The following is a 12,297-nucleotide window of genomic DNA, read 5'->3' on the forward strand; positions in this document are numbered from 1 at the left end:
GATTTGCCTTCAACTGCAGTTATATTGTATGCTGGCAAAACAAAACTATCCATAGCCGCTGCATGTTTATTCACCTGTCCTGATTGATTGAGGGGCCTGTCGTTCAGCAGTTATCGTTTGTTGATGTTGTTTATTGGTATTTTCCCGTTTGGATATACATGATATATAAATTAGATCGTTGGTTTCCTGTTCGAATTGTGTACGCTAATAATTTTGGGATCCTTTATAGCCTGCTGTTTGGTCTGTATCAAAGCCCTGTGTAAAAGGCCGTACTTTGACCTGTGTTTGTTTATATTATCAGGTTGAGAACAACCCTCCCTCAGACAAGGGGTCATTTTACTGATGTAGAAAAGAAAATAGAAATACCAAGAATTTGTATAGTTCTTCTATACAAAACCTTTGAAAACTTAGAATTTTTTACTCAAAAAGAGAAGAGTTACATCATATTTTAAACAACTTTTTCTAAAAGAGGGGTCCACTTATTTTGAATAATATTAAACTGTTAAAGTAAATGTGTTAACAGAATATTACAAAATTCTTGGACATGTTTTGACCATTTAATACCAGATAGATATATAGTTCTTTGAGAAAATATGAGCCCTTTTGTACAAACAAATCTATTATAACTTATATTGATCCCTCATAAAACATGTAAAAGGGATATTTATAACATAAAGGGGTTGTCCCCAAACTGATTATGACTTGGATGGAGAATTGTCTCATTGTCAGTCACACATACATAGACCAGATTTAATTATTTCTTGGTGAACAGGGAAAAAATACTTCAGAAATTAACATGATTAAAGAAATGTCAAAGTACAAGTGATAAATCAAGCTTTAATATTGTCAAAACTTACTATTTTATGTTTACAAAAAAAAATTATAATCGCTCGCCTTTACTTTTCAAGCTTCGCCTCAAAAATTTGCAAATTAAATATTTTTTTATTAAAATTTTCAAATCGCTCGCTCGCCCCAAATTTAAGAGTCCAAAAATCCGTATAACAATAAATTAAATTGGTGTGGCCTTAAGACAAACAAAATTATAAAAACACAACATAAAAACTGAAAACAGAGCAACACGAACCCCATCCCAAAACAGAGGTTGATCTCAGGTGCTGAGAAAGGGTGAGCAGGGTTGACCAACATGTCTTATCCCTTTTTGGCTCATGTATGGAAACAATCGGTGATATTTTTGATTCAGTTACTTCACATATGACAAAAATTAAACAATCAGCAACTTTTAAATGCATGTCTGATTTTGATCCATGTTTTTTTTTAATAGATTTTGTACTATCATTTGGAATACATAAGTTAAATCATTCTATTACTTTTCAGACAAATTTAAAAACGTATTTGCCACATGTGGGGCAGGATCTGCTTACCCTTCCGGAGCACCTGAGATCACCCCCAGTTTTTGCTGGGGTTCGTGTTGTTTAGTCTTTAGTTTTCAATTTTGTGTCTTGTGTACTATTATTGATCTGTTTGTCTTTTTTTTTTAAGCCATGGCGTTGTCAGTTTATTTTCGATCTATGAGTTTGACTATATATTTCTTAATTGTCTTTTGCTCCTCCCTCATGAATATATGGTTAATTTTATACTTTTCTTTAATGAAATTCTACAAGGTTGCATGGTACATTGATTTTCAATTATCAAAAAGAGAGGAAACTTGTGAAAGTTCATTTCGAACTATAGGTGTGCACATTAAATATCAAAACGACGGTCCTTTGGATTTGTACTAAACGATTATTTTTTTCTCTAAGCAATTCAAACTACTGAATTAATCACAGAAAAGTAAAGAAATAGAGTACGCTCTTTAGTATCTTGAAATTATCATACGTACATCTTCCGCTGGAACTGTTTCTGGGGCCCAGTTTAAGTGAAACACATCTTTCTTTATATCTGGTCTCATCTACAAGAGCATCATACTTATGTGTTTTAATGTGTTGTTATTGTATAATCACTGAATAAGTATTTAATGCATACAATATAGATAGAGAAGATAATCAGCTAGTATTTTAAGAATGATTCACTTTTAAGTTGCTAAAATGTCAAAAATGGTTATATTTCTGAATATTTAAAAACTTATGGTAATTTCTTTTAATAAAGACATGAACGACATTCTTTGGGCTCAACAATTCATAAGTGTAGATTGTGATTTATCTATGACGTCATCAACATGTTGTAATCACGTGTCCTGTTATTTAACTTTGTTTATAATAAAATATCCGTATTGATATATTTGAATGAGTAATCATGTAGCAATTAAACTTTCCCTTTTGGAAGGCCTTTGCTCATAAATTTATATTAATAACAATATTTTAAAATGAGACTTACTCAATTTAATTATCAGAAACACAAAAATACATGTAATTATGCCTCAAACGATAAAGTATGTTGATTTGTTTCATGCAAAGATGTAAATTTAGTCGACTCTAGCTTAGTCGAAATCGATATAGATAAAGAAGTTTTCATCTAGTATTTTAAGAATGATTCACTACTAATTCTCTAAAATGTCAAATATGGTTATACTGTTACGATTATAACGCTCTGGGTATCAAATATACCAAATGAAACGATTAATGTAAAAAGTAAAATCACAAAAATACGAAACTCCGAGAAAAATTCAAAAGGAAAGTCACTTATCAAATAGCAAACACATCAAACTAATGAATAACAACCGTCTTATTCTTGACTTGTTACAGGCATTTTCTTATGTCCGAAATGGTGGATTTAACCTGGTTTTAAAGCTAGCTTAGCCTCTAACTTGTATAACAGTCTCATCAAATTCCTTATATTGACAACGAGCTGTGAACAAAACAATCAGACATAATAGGTGAAAATGTCAAAACAGAGGTACAGCAGTCAACATTGTGTTATAATCATAATCACTAAATTAGATGTAAAACAGTAGAAATAGTGGTATAAATGTTGTTTCCGTTATAAAATATAAATGTAGAAGTTAAAATTTGTTCATAAATATTTACCTTATCAGCTACTCTGTCAACCACAGTTTTTATCTTTTTTGACATATTACTATCAGACTCTTTTATCATTGTGTACAAATTAGTCTGAATTCTGACGTTACTTTTGTCTAGTTCTGATTGTAGTCTATCAAACTGTAGAGTGTCCGGTAATGGTTTCAATGCTTTCCTCACATGTTCTACGTTGTTGATAGTTATACATAACTGTAAAAAAAACAAACATGTATTGCTTTATAAAGTCATCATCCATTATAATCATTTCACAAATGCAGCTATATTAAATAACGTGTTTCTTACCACTTATGCAATCAGTCATTTATTGAAAATGTCTGGTAAACATGCAAATTATGTTTCAATTTTTTCCTTTTAAATGATCCTTCGTTAAGAAATAAATTAAGGAAATATTGCAACTTATTTCAATAATAAAATGATATTTTGAATAGCAACAGTAAGTCATATATAAATTGTCGATTTATTTTTATATATTACATACGGGTTCTGAAATATCAAATTGGCCTTCATCGTCGTAGTAACCTTCTGCTATCAGTTTTTGATGAATGAGGTCGGCGTACAACACAGCTCCATCACAGATATCCTACAAATATAAAAACACATGCGTATCAAATATAACTGACGAAACTTTAGGAGAATTTTATTTAACTTTTCTTAAATAAAATATATTTGTTCATAGAGAACAAACAAGTCCTAAAACATGAAGTCGATACGAAAACAGTATTCAAAAGAGAAAATCTAATTCGAAGTTAAGTTAACAGAAAGTGAGAGAAACAAATTAAAAGCAACGAGAAAGATAATTCGAACCAAAACAAAATGAGTATGAATATCTTGATACTAACGTCTAGTACTGAATTATCATATTATATTTTATAAGTTCTTTATGCGAAATATAATACTTAGCACAAGGCAAACAGAAAAAGAGTATGAGCACACTTACTTTGATGATTTGTTGAACTAAAGGAAATGCATCGACTAAGTCTGGCCATTTCAACTGTTTCCAAAACTCTGTAATCTGAAAAACGAAAAAAAACATGCTATGTACAATGATACCAAGTATTTAAGATGTAGGAAATTGCGTAAAGCTTAAACAGATTAATTGTAATAAAATTTACACAACGTAGCTTGTGTGCTACTTGTGCTATTAAAAAAGACAAAAGACGAAAACAAGTTCACAAAACTGAAGATTGAGCAACATGAATGCAACCAAATACTAAGGTTGATCTCGTGACAGTTATTCAATCCTGCTCCCGTGGTACCCGTCATGTTGATCACCGTACGTACACATTCGATGATTTCATAGTCGAAGAAAGGAGGAAGGATCATGATTAACACAGGAAAAAGTCCACTTTTTACATTTAAAAATATTACAAAAACAAAGCATTTCAGACTCCCAAATGTGTCTTTTAATGAAATAAAAAGGAACAGTAGAATATTGCTGTTTGATAGTTACATAGTCATATTTTGATAAAGCAAAAAAAAGGGGGGAGGCAGATTATAACACATACCTGAGAAAAACAGCAGACTACATCAACTGATGACGTACTATACTTCACACCAGATTTAACATCTACAACCTGCAAAATAGATATAAAACATACAGATATACATATAAACATGAATGCATACATATCTTATTTTTGTACGCAATACATGAGTATACACAAATGTAAACAATTATATAGTGTACAACAGAGAATAAGTGAATGTTGAATTGAATTGAATTCCATGTGTTGAGATTCTATTATGTTACATCGAACTTGCATATTGTAGATTGTCATACTTATAATTATAGGAATATAATTATCCAATCACACTCAAACATATATGACATTATCAACCAAGTATAAATAAAGGCAACAATAGTATACCGCTGTTCAAAAGTTATAAATCGATTGTGATAAAAAAATCCGGGTTACAAACTAAAACTGAGGAAACCATATCAACTTTAAGAGGAAAACAACACTGAAATGCACCAAAAACAAACGTTAATATACATAGAACTATTTGATAACAAACAACTGCCTGACCTGGTGCAGGACTTTTAAAAAAACAATGATGGGTTGAGATTGATTGTTTTGCTAGCCAAAACTCCTACTTATCTGTCAATGTTTAATGTGTGTTCGTCCTGAGATATAACATGGTTTTCAAGGTTATAGAACCGACCTTGTCTAACTGAACAGCTCTATGAATTCTTTGCTTGGCTTTGGTTTTCGCGATATCTAACCATTTCTGGACTGCGAATCGGAACCACTGATAATACTGAACAATATGTAGTTTTTGTTTTCTCTCCCTATAGAAAAAAAAATATGTCAGGTAATATTGTTTGAAGCGAAAGAGGTTTATTTCTGAGCATGAATATATTTATTTTTATTGAGTCAATTGAATTAATAAAATAAGGTTTTGAACATTTTAAGGATTACGATATTGGCAATGGATCAATCTGTTACCTCGTCAAAAACCATAATTAAATTAAACATATTAAGTTTCATGGGAACGAAAATTAACATGTTTACCGCAGGTATTTAAATGTACAGAAATAAATAAGTTTGAATCAATGCACTTTTCAACTGTATTCAGGTAAGTTCAACTGAATAATCTATGTAGACGAAACGCTTGTCTGCCTCTTTGAATTAAAAGTCTGGTATCATTTCGAGTTTTCTCTTGTATTGACACTAATAAAAAAAGAAAGGGTGGATATTCAAAATTAAGCGTTAGTAAGGCAAGTACATTATATGTCATAAGAGCCTACTAGTGCCGTATATACAAGTTGTTCAAGAAACGTGTGTCATGTGAACGGCACATCGTCAATTGTTCTGACTTAATAATGCTCTTTAAATTTGTTAGTCTTTGTTTTGATAATTCACCACTATAATAAACATATAATACAAGGGAGAGCAGGACAAGTGAAAAACAAAACGTTAGCATGTTATTAAGGTGTACTTATTGACCTTCAAATGTTTTAAAGGTAACATAAACTCGAATCCTGTTATTTACGGTGAGGTTGTCGTAATCAAATGTTCTCAAAACATTAGATTTTGCTTAATTCATTCGAATATCTTTTACTTATGAATCAAGAGTAGATTTCTTTGTAAGACTTAATATTATTTTTTTGTCACAAGATGCATACCCCATTACTAGTTTATCTCTAAAGCTTGAAAATTCCTGTAATGCTAGGTAAAGCTCAAACAGTCCGGTTCCAATATTGCCTTTTGATTCTTGAATTTCTGTCCTAATAGTGCTGTCAGGCTTTCTGATAGTCTGCTGAACAGTTTTGTGGAATTCTACGTCCAACTGCAAGTTTTAGTGAATATCATAATTATTGTATTGAACAAATTAACATAAGAAATCTAAATTTAATTCTCATCCATTATAGACCCTTACTTTTTATAGGGTGTTTCTGCCAATTTGGTGAATTTCTATTTTTCGAACTTAGATAAATATATATACATGCTGCCTGAACAAGAAAATCGTTTCGGAAGAGCAAATTCAATTAGTTGTCTATTGATATACTTGTATTATAACACATATTTCGACCACAATCATGAAAAAATATGGAAGAAAAGAACCAATTCAAACATTGAGTAGTTTTACCAAAAGTACAATTCTGACTAAAAAATTCTGAAATGTTTTTTTTAGTATAAATCAATGGTACCAACAATTAAGAAGCTCTATTTAAAATAAATCCAATCTTTGATATTCAATATTGACAAAAATAATTATGATTAGGTAATTTCTTAATTTTGTTGGGTACATGGTCGTGTTAATTTAATATAAAGATCAGATAAGTGACTTCCAGAAAGCTTCCAGTCATCATAAATGATTCCGGAAAGTGAGGGATTTTGAGAAACATATACCGCTTACCCTGGCCTAGCATACACAGCACTATATAATCATACGAATGTTACTTGCCAATTCAAATTATTGCAGCAAACATGCCTAGGTTAAAGCTAATTACATTAAAACTTGTAAAAATTGCTTGCAAAGCGCGCATTTAGTTCATATATACAAATAAGAACTTAACTTTTTAATTATAAATGTGTATTTACATGCAAAGCTATATTTTGTTTATGGTTCTTTTATTGGAGTATTAAGTGCTGTAAGAGTAGTAACATATCTACGTATCTAGCATTTATGCATAATGGATAATACTTGAAACGTTTCCGTTTGGTTTCCATTATGGATAAATATCAAGGATAAAAGACAGTTGGAGTGTGTGTGCACTGTGTAGATTCAAATAAGATATAAGGAAGAAAGTGTCAAATAGGGAAGGGAACTTTGAGTTTGACTTAAACATGTTAAAACTTAATAATTTACCATGCAATGAAACTTTGATTAAAATGAATAAAAATCATATTAAAACAAAAGGTATTTTCTTAATCATTGATATGCATTTTTTAATTGGAAAAAATAACGCACAATAAGGGTAATTTTTCAAAAAATTTAACAAAATTAATCAAATGAAAATTTGTCTTAAAGAATTTTTTTCTATGATTTTTTCGGTCATCGTACAAAAAAAGCAGGAAAAATCCATCTTTTAATAATTTCATAAATTAGGACATAATAAAAAGGGAGAAATGCAAGAGATATAAATATACAATCGTTGAATTCTTCTAAAATTGTGCAGAAGTAATAAATACCTCCTGATGTAGAATGTCATGCATATCAATAGCGAGCTGAAATTGAACAAGTCAATTCAGTATGGAAGGGAAATAGAATGATCTCTAATACACAATAGATATGATGATGACAATTGTAATTTTGTTGATACAAAATAGCTCATATTATTTGTTTCTCCTATTATTCATAAAACTGTTAGAACGACAAGTACAACTGCAATTATCCTTATTTGTCATTATTGTTGTACAACATTACACTATGAGGTAAACACGAATCCCCAATCTGGTAAGAAAACACTGCATCATAGTGTTTCATCCATTGTAATGGAGTGAATTGATATATATGGGATGATACTTAAGCTAAAAGTTATTCTCTACATGAAATGATAAGGTATGACAGAATGCAAATAAGTATATTAACAAAAGTATGAAGCATGTGTGACTTATACTGTGGATTCATTATTTTTCGTGGGTACAAATTTTCGTGGATTTCGTCAGTACAGATAAATCATTAGTTTAAATGTTCAACACAGTACAAATGTTCTATAAGGTTGTATGCAGACATTGGGAAAACTAAGAAATCAAATATCAAGGAAAATACAAGTTTTTCTCAATCCAAACAAAATTGGTACACACGAAAATAAATGAATCTACTGTATACATGTACATTATATTTATATTCATACAGATTTATCGAATGATCATGCATTAATAACTTAAACTGAAAAAAAAACAAATCAAAGTTTTGTCTACACACATTTTAAAAGTCCTATACTAAAATTAGGCATCAAAATGCTTTGAAAATTTAGAACAGTAACGTTGTTTTGTTTATTAAGTGTTGAGTAACGCTTATTCTAACAGGAAAAATAAAAGTCGCGAAGTAGTATTCAAGTATTTTCTTTTGCATATACGTTAATGACAAGTTCATAAACAAAGCCTTGATTAAAATTTGTCTTCATTTTGCGATTATTATTAAAATGTCATACTGCTTTTGTTTAAACTTTTGATGGTCAAAATGGAAATCAATTACAGTGTAATAGGTGATATATAATACTGTTATCCTAAAATACAGACATTTTCTAGTAGGTCATAAACATGATAAACTTGGAGCAAAAGCACAGGGAGTTTATCATGCCTCCAAACTTATCATATTTGAATTTCAAATACAGAAAACGAGAAACACTAAAACATGTAAAATATTTCTCAAACATTTAAGCCATTATTTCTGAATGTTATTTAATTATTATAGTTAATGACATGAGTGCTGATTGATATATATCTAATATTGTTAACAGCTGCGAAATCTGTCCATCTGTATTTTTTTACAAATGTTTTTCAACCAATTATTAAAGTAATATTACGTTTAGTGCAGGTAAATATTTATACATTTATCCGAATTATCATAATCGCTTTTATTAACATGGGATGTTAAAATGGAACAAAAATTAAAAAGAGCATTCCATAAATACTTACGACTTTTTCAAGTTGCCGAAAAGTTATGTCAAAGTATGTCACATTTAGAATTCTACAAAATAAAAAGAGACTTTTGGTCGAAATACAAAAATTATATGGTCGATCCTTTTTTTTTCATTATCAAAGTACGCAAAGAAGAAAAGAAGCATATTTTGGAGGATGTTTTGGAAACCTTGCCATATTGATAGGAGCCCATAGGGAGAGAAAAATTCAACATTTGCAAACTTCGGTCACTGGGGAATAGTGCAAATGCCCAATGGTCACACATACCACATGACCTTACTTTTCTACCGTAATTATGGCACCCTCAACGGAGTTGGGGTGACATATTGTTATTGTTCGTTTCTTTTTTTTCTTATATTTATTCTTCCACACATTTTGTCCACGCTATTTCTCGGAATTGGTCAGACCAATTTTGATGGAACTATTCTATAATATGAACCTCCATGTGAAGTTGTGCAAGAGACATTGGAATGGTAAAAAATGGCCGCCGTTACCATGGAAACTGCAAACATGTAAAAAAAAATCCAAATTCTAAATCTTTTATTATAAGAGCCAAACTAATGAAACTTTATGTAAATGTTGGCAGTGGTGCCCTGAGGTACCAACAGTTCTTAGCTTCTGCAAAATCTGTACCATTGCCATGGAAACTGGACAAAAGTTTAACCTTGACCCTATGGGAAAATGCATTTAAGCTGCATTTTCTTGAAAAATATAACAACAATTCCACGGAAATCGTAATTAGGAGTATGTGCATATGGTCACATGCAATGCTGTACTGCTAACATGTACTAGAATATTCTAGAATAAAAATATGTATTTTATTTAATGTGCTTTAAAGAGAAAATCGCCATCGAGAGAACGAGAAACACCCAGAGTACAAATTACTGACATTTCTGCACTTGCGTTAAAGTACATATCCGTGAATGACACACCTGCTAAATTATACACATTAGCTGAAATCAATCGATGAGCGTGTAATTAAATTGTACACGATAAGTTACATGTATTGTGTGATACGCGAGCTATTGAAGAATAAATTGAACAGTTAGTACGTCGCTCCGTCAATATAAACACATGTTGTCTGTCCAACGTCCCCTCTAAAAAGAATATTAATATGCTAAGTCAACGATAATATACTTGAGTATCACGTGACACCACCTTCCTACTTGCGGGCGTGTCTAATTTTACATTTAAAAGGATTCCCAATCTATGTATAGTGCTGAAACGTATTCTATTAGAAAAAAAAGGGGGGCAGAGGTTCAGAAATGCTGATTCCGACATGTATAACAGATATGCCATTTGACTTTTGTACACTTATAATTGTTGATGCTACTGTGACAATGTCCAGTACGGGGTGCCATCCTCCGCTATTGCTTGCAATAGCAAATCTAGTTGTTATTGTTTTTATTGGGTTCCAATTTTGCCAGCTCTGTTAAGTTTTTAATTTCAAGTTTTGAGGTATAATTTTTGCTACAAGATCCGATGGCCTTGTAGACATTTTAGATCATGGTTACATGTATAATTCTGTTCTATGTTTGTTTGTAAAGAAGTTTCATGGACATTATTAACATGCTGAAATAATTGCTGGTTCTGTTGTGTGGACATTTTGAACACAATGCTCTATAATAATAGTGACATAACCTTATTTTTCTAGTTTAGAATTCTTTCAATCATACTGATTTATAATGCATTTTTAAGAAACAACAAACAAAAGAACTATGTCAATTGGACCTGCTTTGGTACTTTAATAGATAACATTTTTGTCGCATTGGAGATTTCGCATATCGTCAAAATATCGAAATCTGAATGGGGACTAACTGTGCACCACTTATTGTGGGCTTGCTTCTGTATTGTTGAGAGATTTAATCTAAAATCACAAAAAACTCATCCAAACATCATTTGATAACACTTTTAGATATTTGAATGATTTTTATATGTACCTACTTTTTAAATGTGAATTGTATTTTACTTAATTACCTTTCATACTTTAGATTTTGAGCATCTGATTTAATGATATTGTGAGTTTTTAAACTATAAAATTGTGTCTTTCAATAATTACCTTTCATATAGCGGGTTGTAACAAGTATCTGCTGCGGCTAAATCTATGTTCAATGTATTTGTCATTTCTATCAGTGAATGTATCATATCATCTTCTGAATGTTGTGCCTATAATAATGAAAAATATAAACTATTTAACCAATACGAAAGAATGTAATTCCAAATGGAAACATTATATTTCATAAGCACTTCGAATGAACTGAATGTGTAAATTGAAATTTTAAATTGATCTATAAGAAATCGTTTTGAAAACAGTTTTAGTTTGTAATCCAGCTTTGTGTTCTTTAAATTGATTTATGACTTTTACACACCGGTATACTACTGTTGCCTTTATGAACATCGATTTCATGAATGCATGATATTGCACCTTATATACAACCTTTGTGGTAATGTTTTTCCTTTAAAACTGGTTGTATATCATTTGTTTGATAGGAAAGAAGTGTTTGGTTTATGATTGTATTATGTTTTATTACCTTTACTTTCTTCTGTGTTAAATGAAGAACCCTCTCATACCACTCTATTGTACCTTTCTAAAAAGAAAATAATAATCAATAAATCAATCAAAAGGATAGTATATATCGAATAAAATTAGAAACTATCTTATAGCAAATTAACTTTTTAAAGGATAGCTGTTTATATTCATGTATTAAGCAGTTTTTAAAAAGAGCTTTATATTATCATTCAATAACAAAATTGTAAAAGGAATCAAAATACTTCAAGAAAGACATATTACCTGGTTTGTACTAATATGATTAATACGACGGGTGTCACATAAGGAACAGGACCTCCTTACTTTTCCGAAGCACTTGAGTCCACCCCAAAATTTAGTTGGGGTTCGGGGTGCTCATTCTTTGGTTTTCATGTTGTATTTTTTGTACTATTGTTTGTCTGTTTGTCTTTTTTTCTTTTTTAAGCCATACTATTGTCAGTTAATTTATGACTTATGCATTTGAAAACCCTTTTGGTATCTTTCGCCTCTCATTAGAAACATAGTATTGATGCATAATAAGAAAACAAATATAAGAATTTTTTATATAGTACACAAAATATTTACCTTTACAATTGGTTTAACCAACAGCGGTAATTCGTTGTTGAATGGACAGACATGTTTATATATTTTCATAACATGAATTTGACCCAGGCACCTGTAA

General features: G+C 30.6%; 1 protein-coding gene across 3 annotated transcripts in view; it reads right to left on the minus strand.

Moving 5' to 3' along the window:
- LOC143044410 (BAI1-associated protein 3-like) overlaps positions 1–12,297 on the minus strand; it is a 123,907-nt gene that overhangs the window by 6,296 nt on the left and 105,314 nt on the right. For 2 of the 3 annotated variants that reach the window (XM_076216418.1, XM_076216417.1), the window contains exons 14-25: positions 12,201–12,291; positions 11,620–11,676; positions 11,148–11,254; positions 9,086–9,137; positions 7,634–7,669; positions 6,124–6,287; positions 5,160–5,286; positions 4,502–4,570; positions 3,934–4,008; positions 3,475–3,576; positions 2,985–3,185; positions 1,841–1,909 (exon numbers count right to left, since the gene is read on the minus strand). In XM_076216418.1, coding sequence (XP_076072533.1) covers positions 1,841–1,909; positions 2,985–3,185; positions 3,475–3,576; positions 3,934–4,008; positions 4,502–4,570; positions 5,160–5,286; positions 6,124–6,287; positions 7,634–7,669; positions 9,086–9,137; positions 11,148–11,254; positions 11,620–11,676; positions 12,201–12,291 — 1,150 coding nt within the window. The remainder of the gene's footprint in view (positions 1–1,840; positions 1,910–2,984; positions 3,186–3,474; positions 3,577–3,933; positions 4,009–4,501; positions 4,571–5,159; positions 5,287–6,123; positions 6,288–7,633; positions 7,670–9,085; positions 9,138–11,147; positions 11,255–11,619; positions 11,677–12,200; positions 12,292–12,297) is intronic. The other variant, XM_076216419.1, reaches the window with a different exon arrangement.

The sequence above is a fragment of the Mytilus galloprovincialis genome, chromosome 9 (genome assembly GCF_965363235.1).
Source record: "Mytilus galloprovincialis chromosome 9, xbMytGall1.hap1.1, whole genome shotgun sequence".
In the NCBI taxonomy this organism is placed as follows: Eukaryota; Metazoa; Mollusca; class Bivalvia; order Mytilida; family Mytilidae; genus Mytilus; species Mytilus galloprovincialis.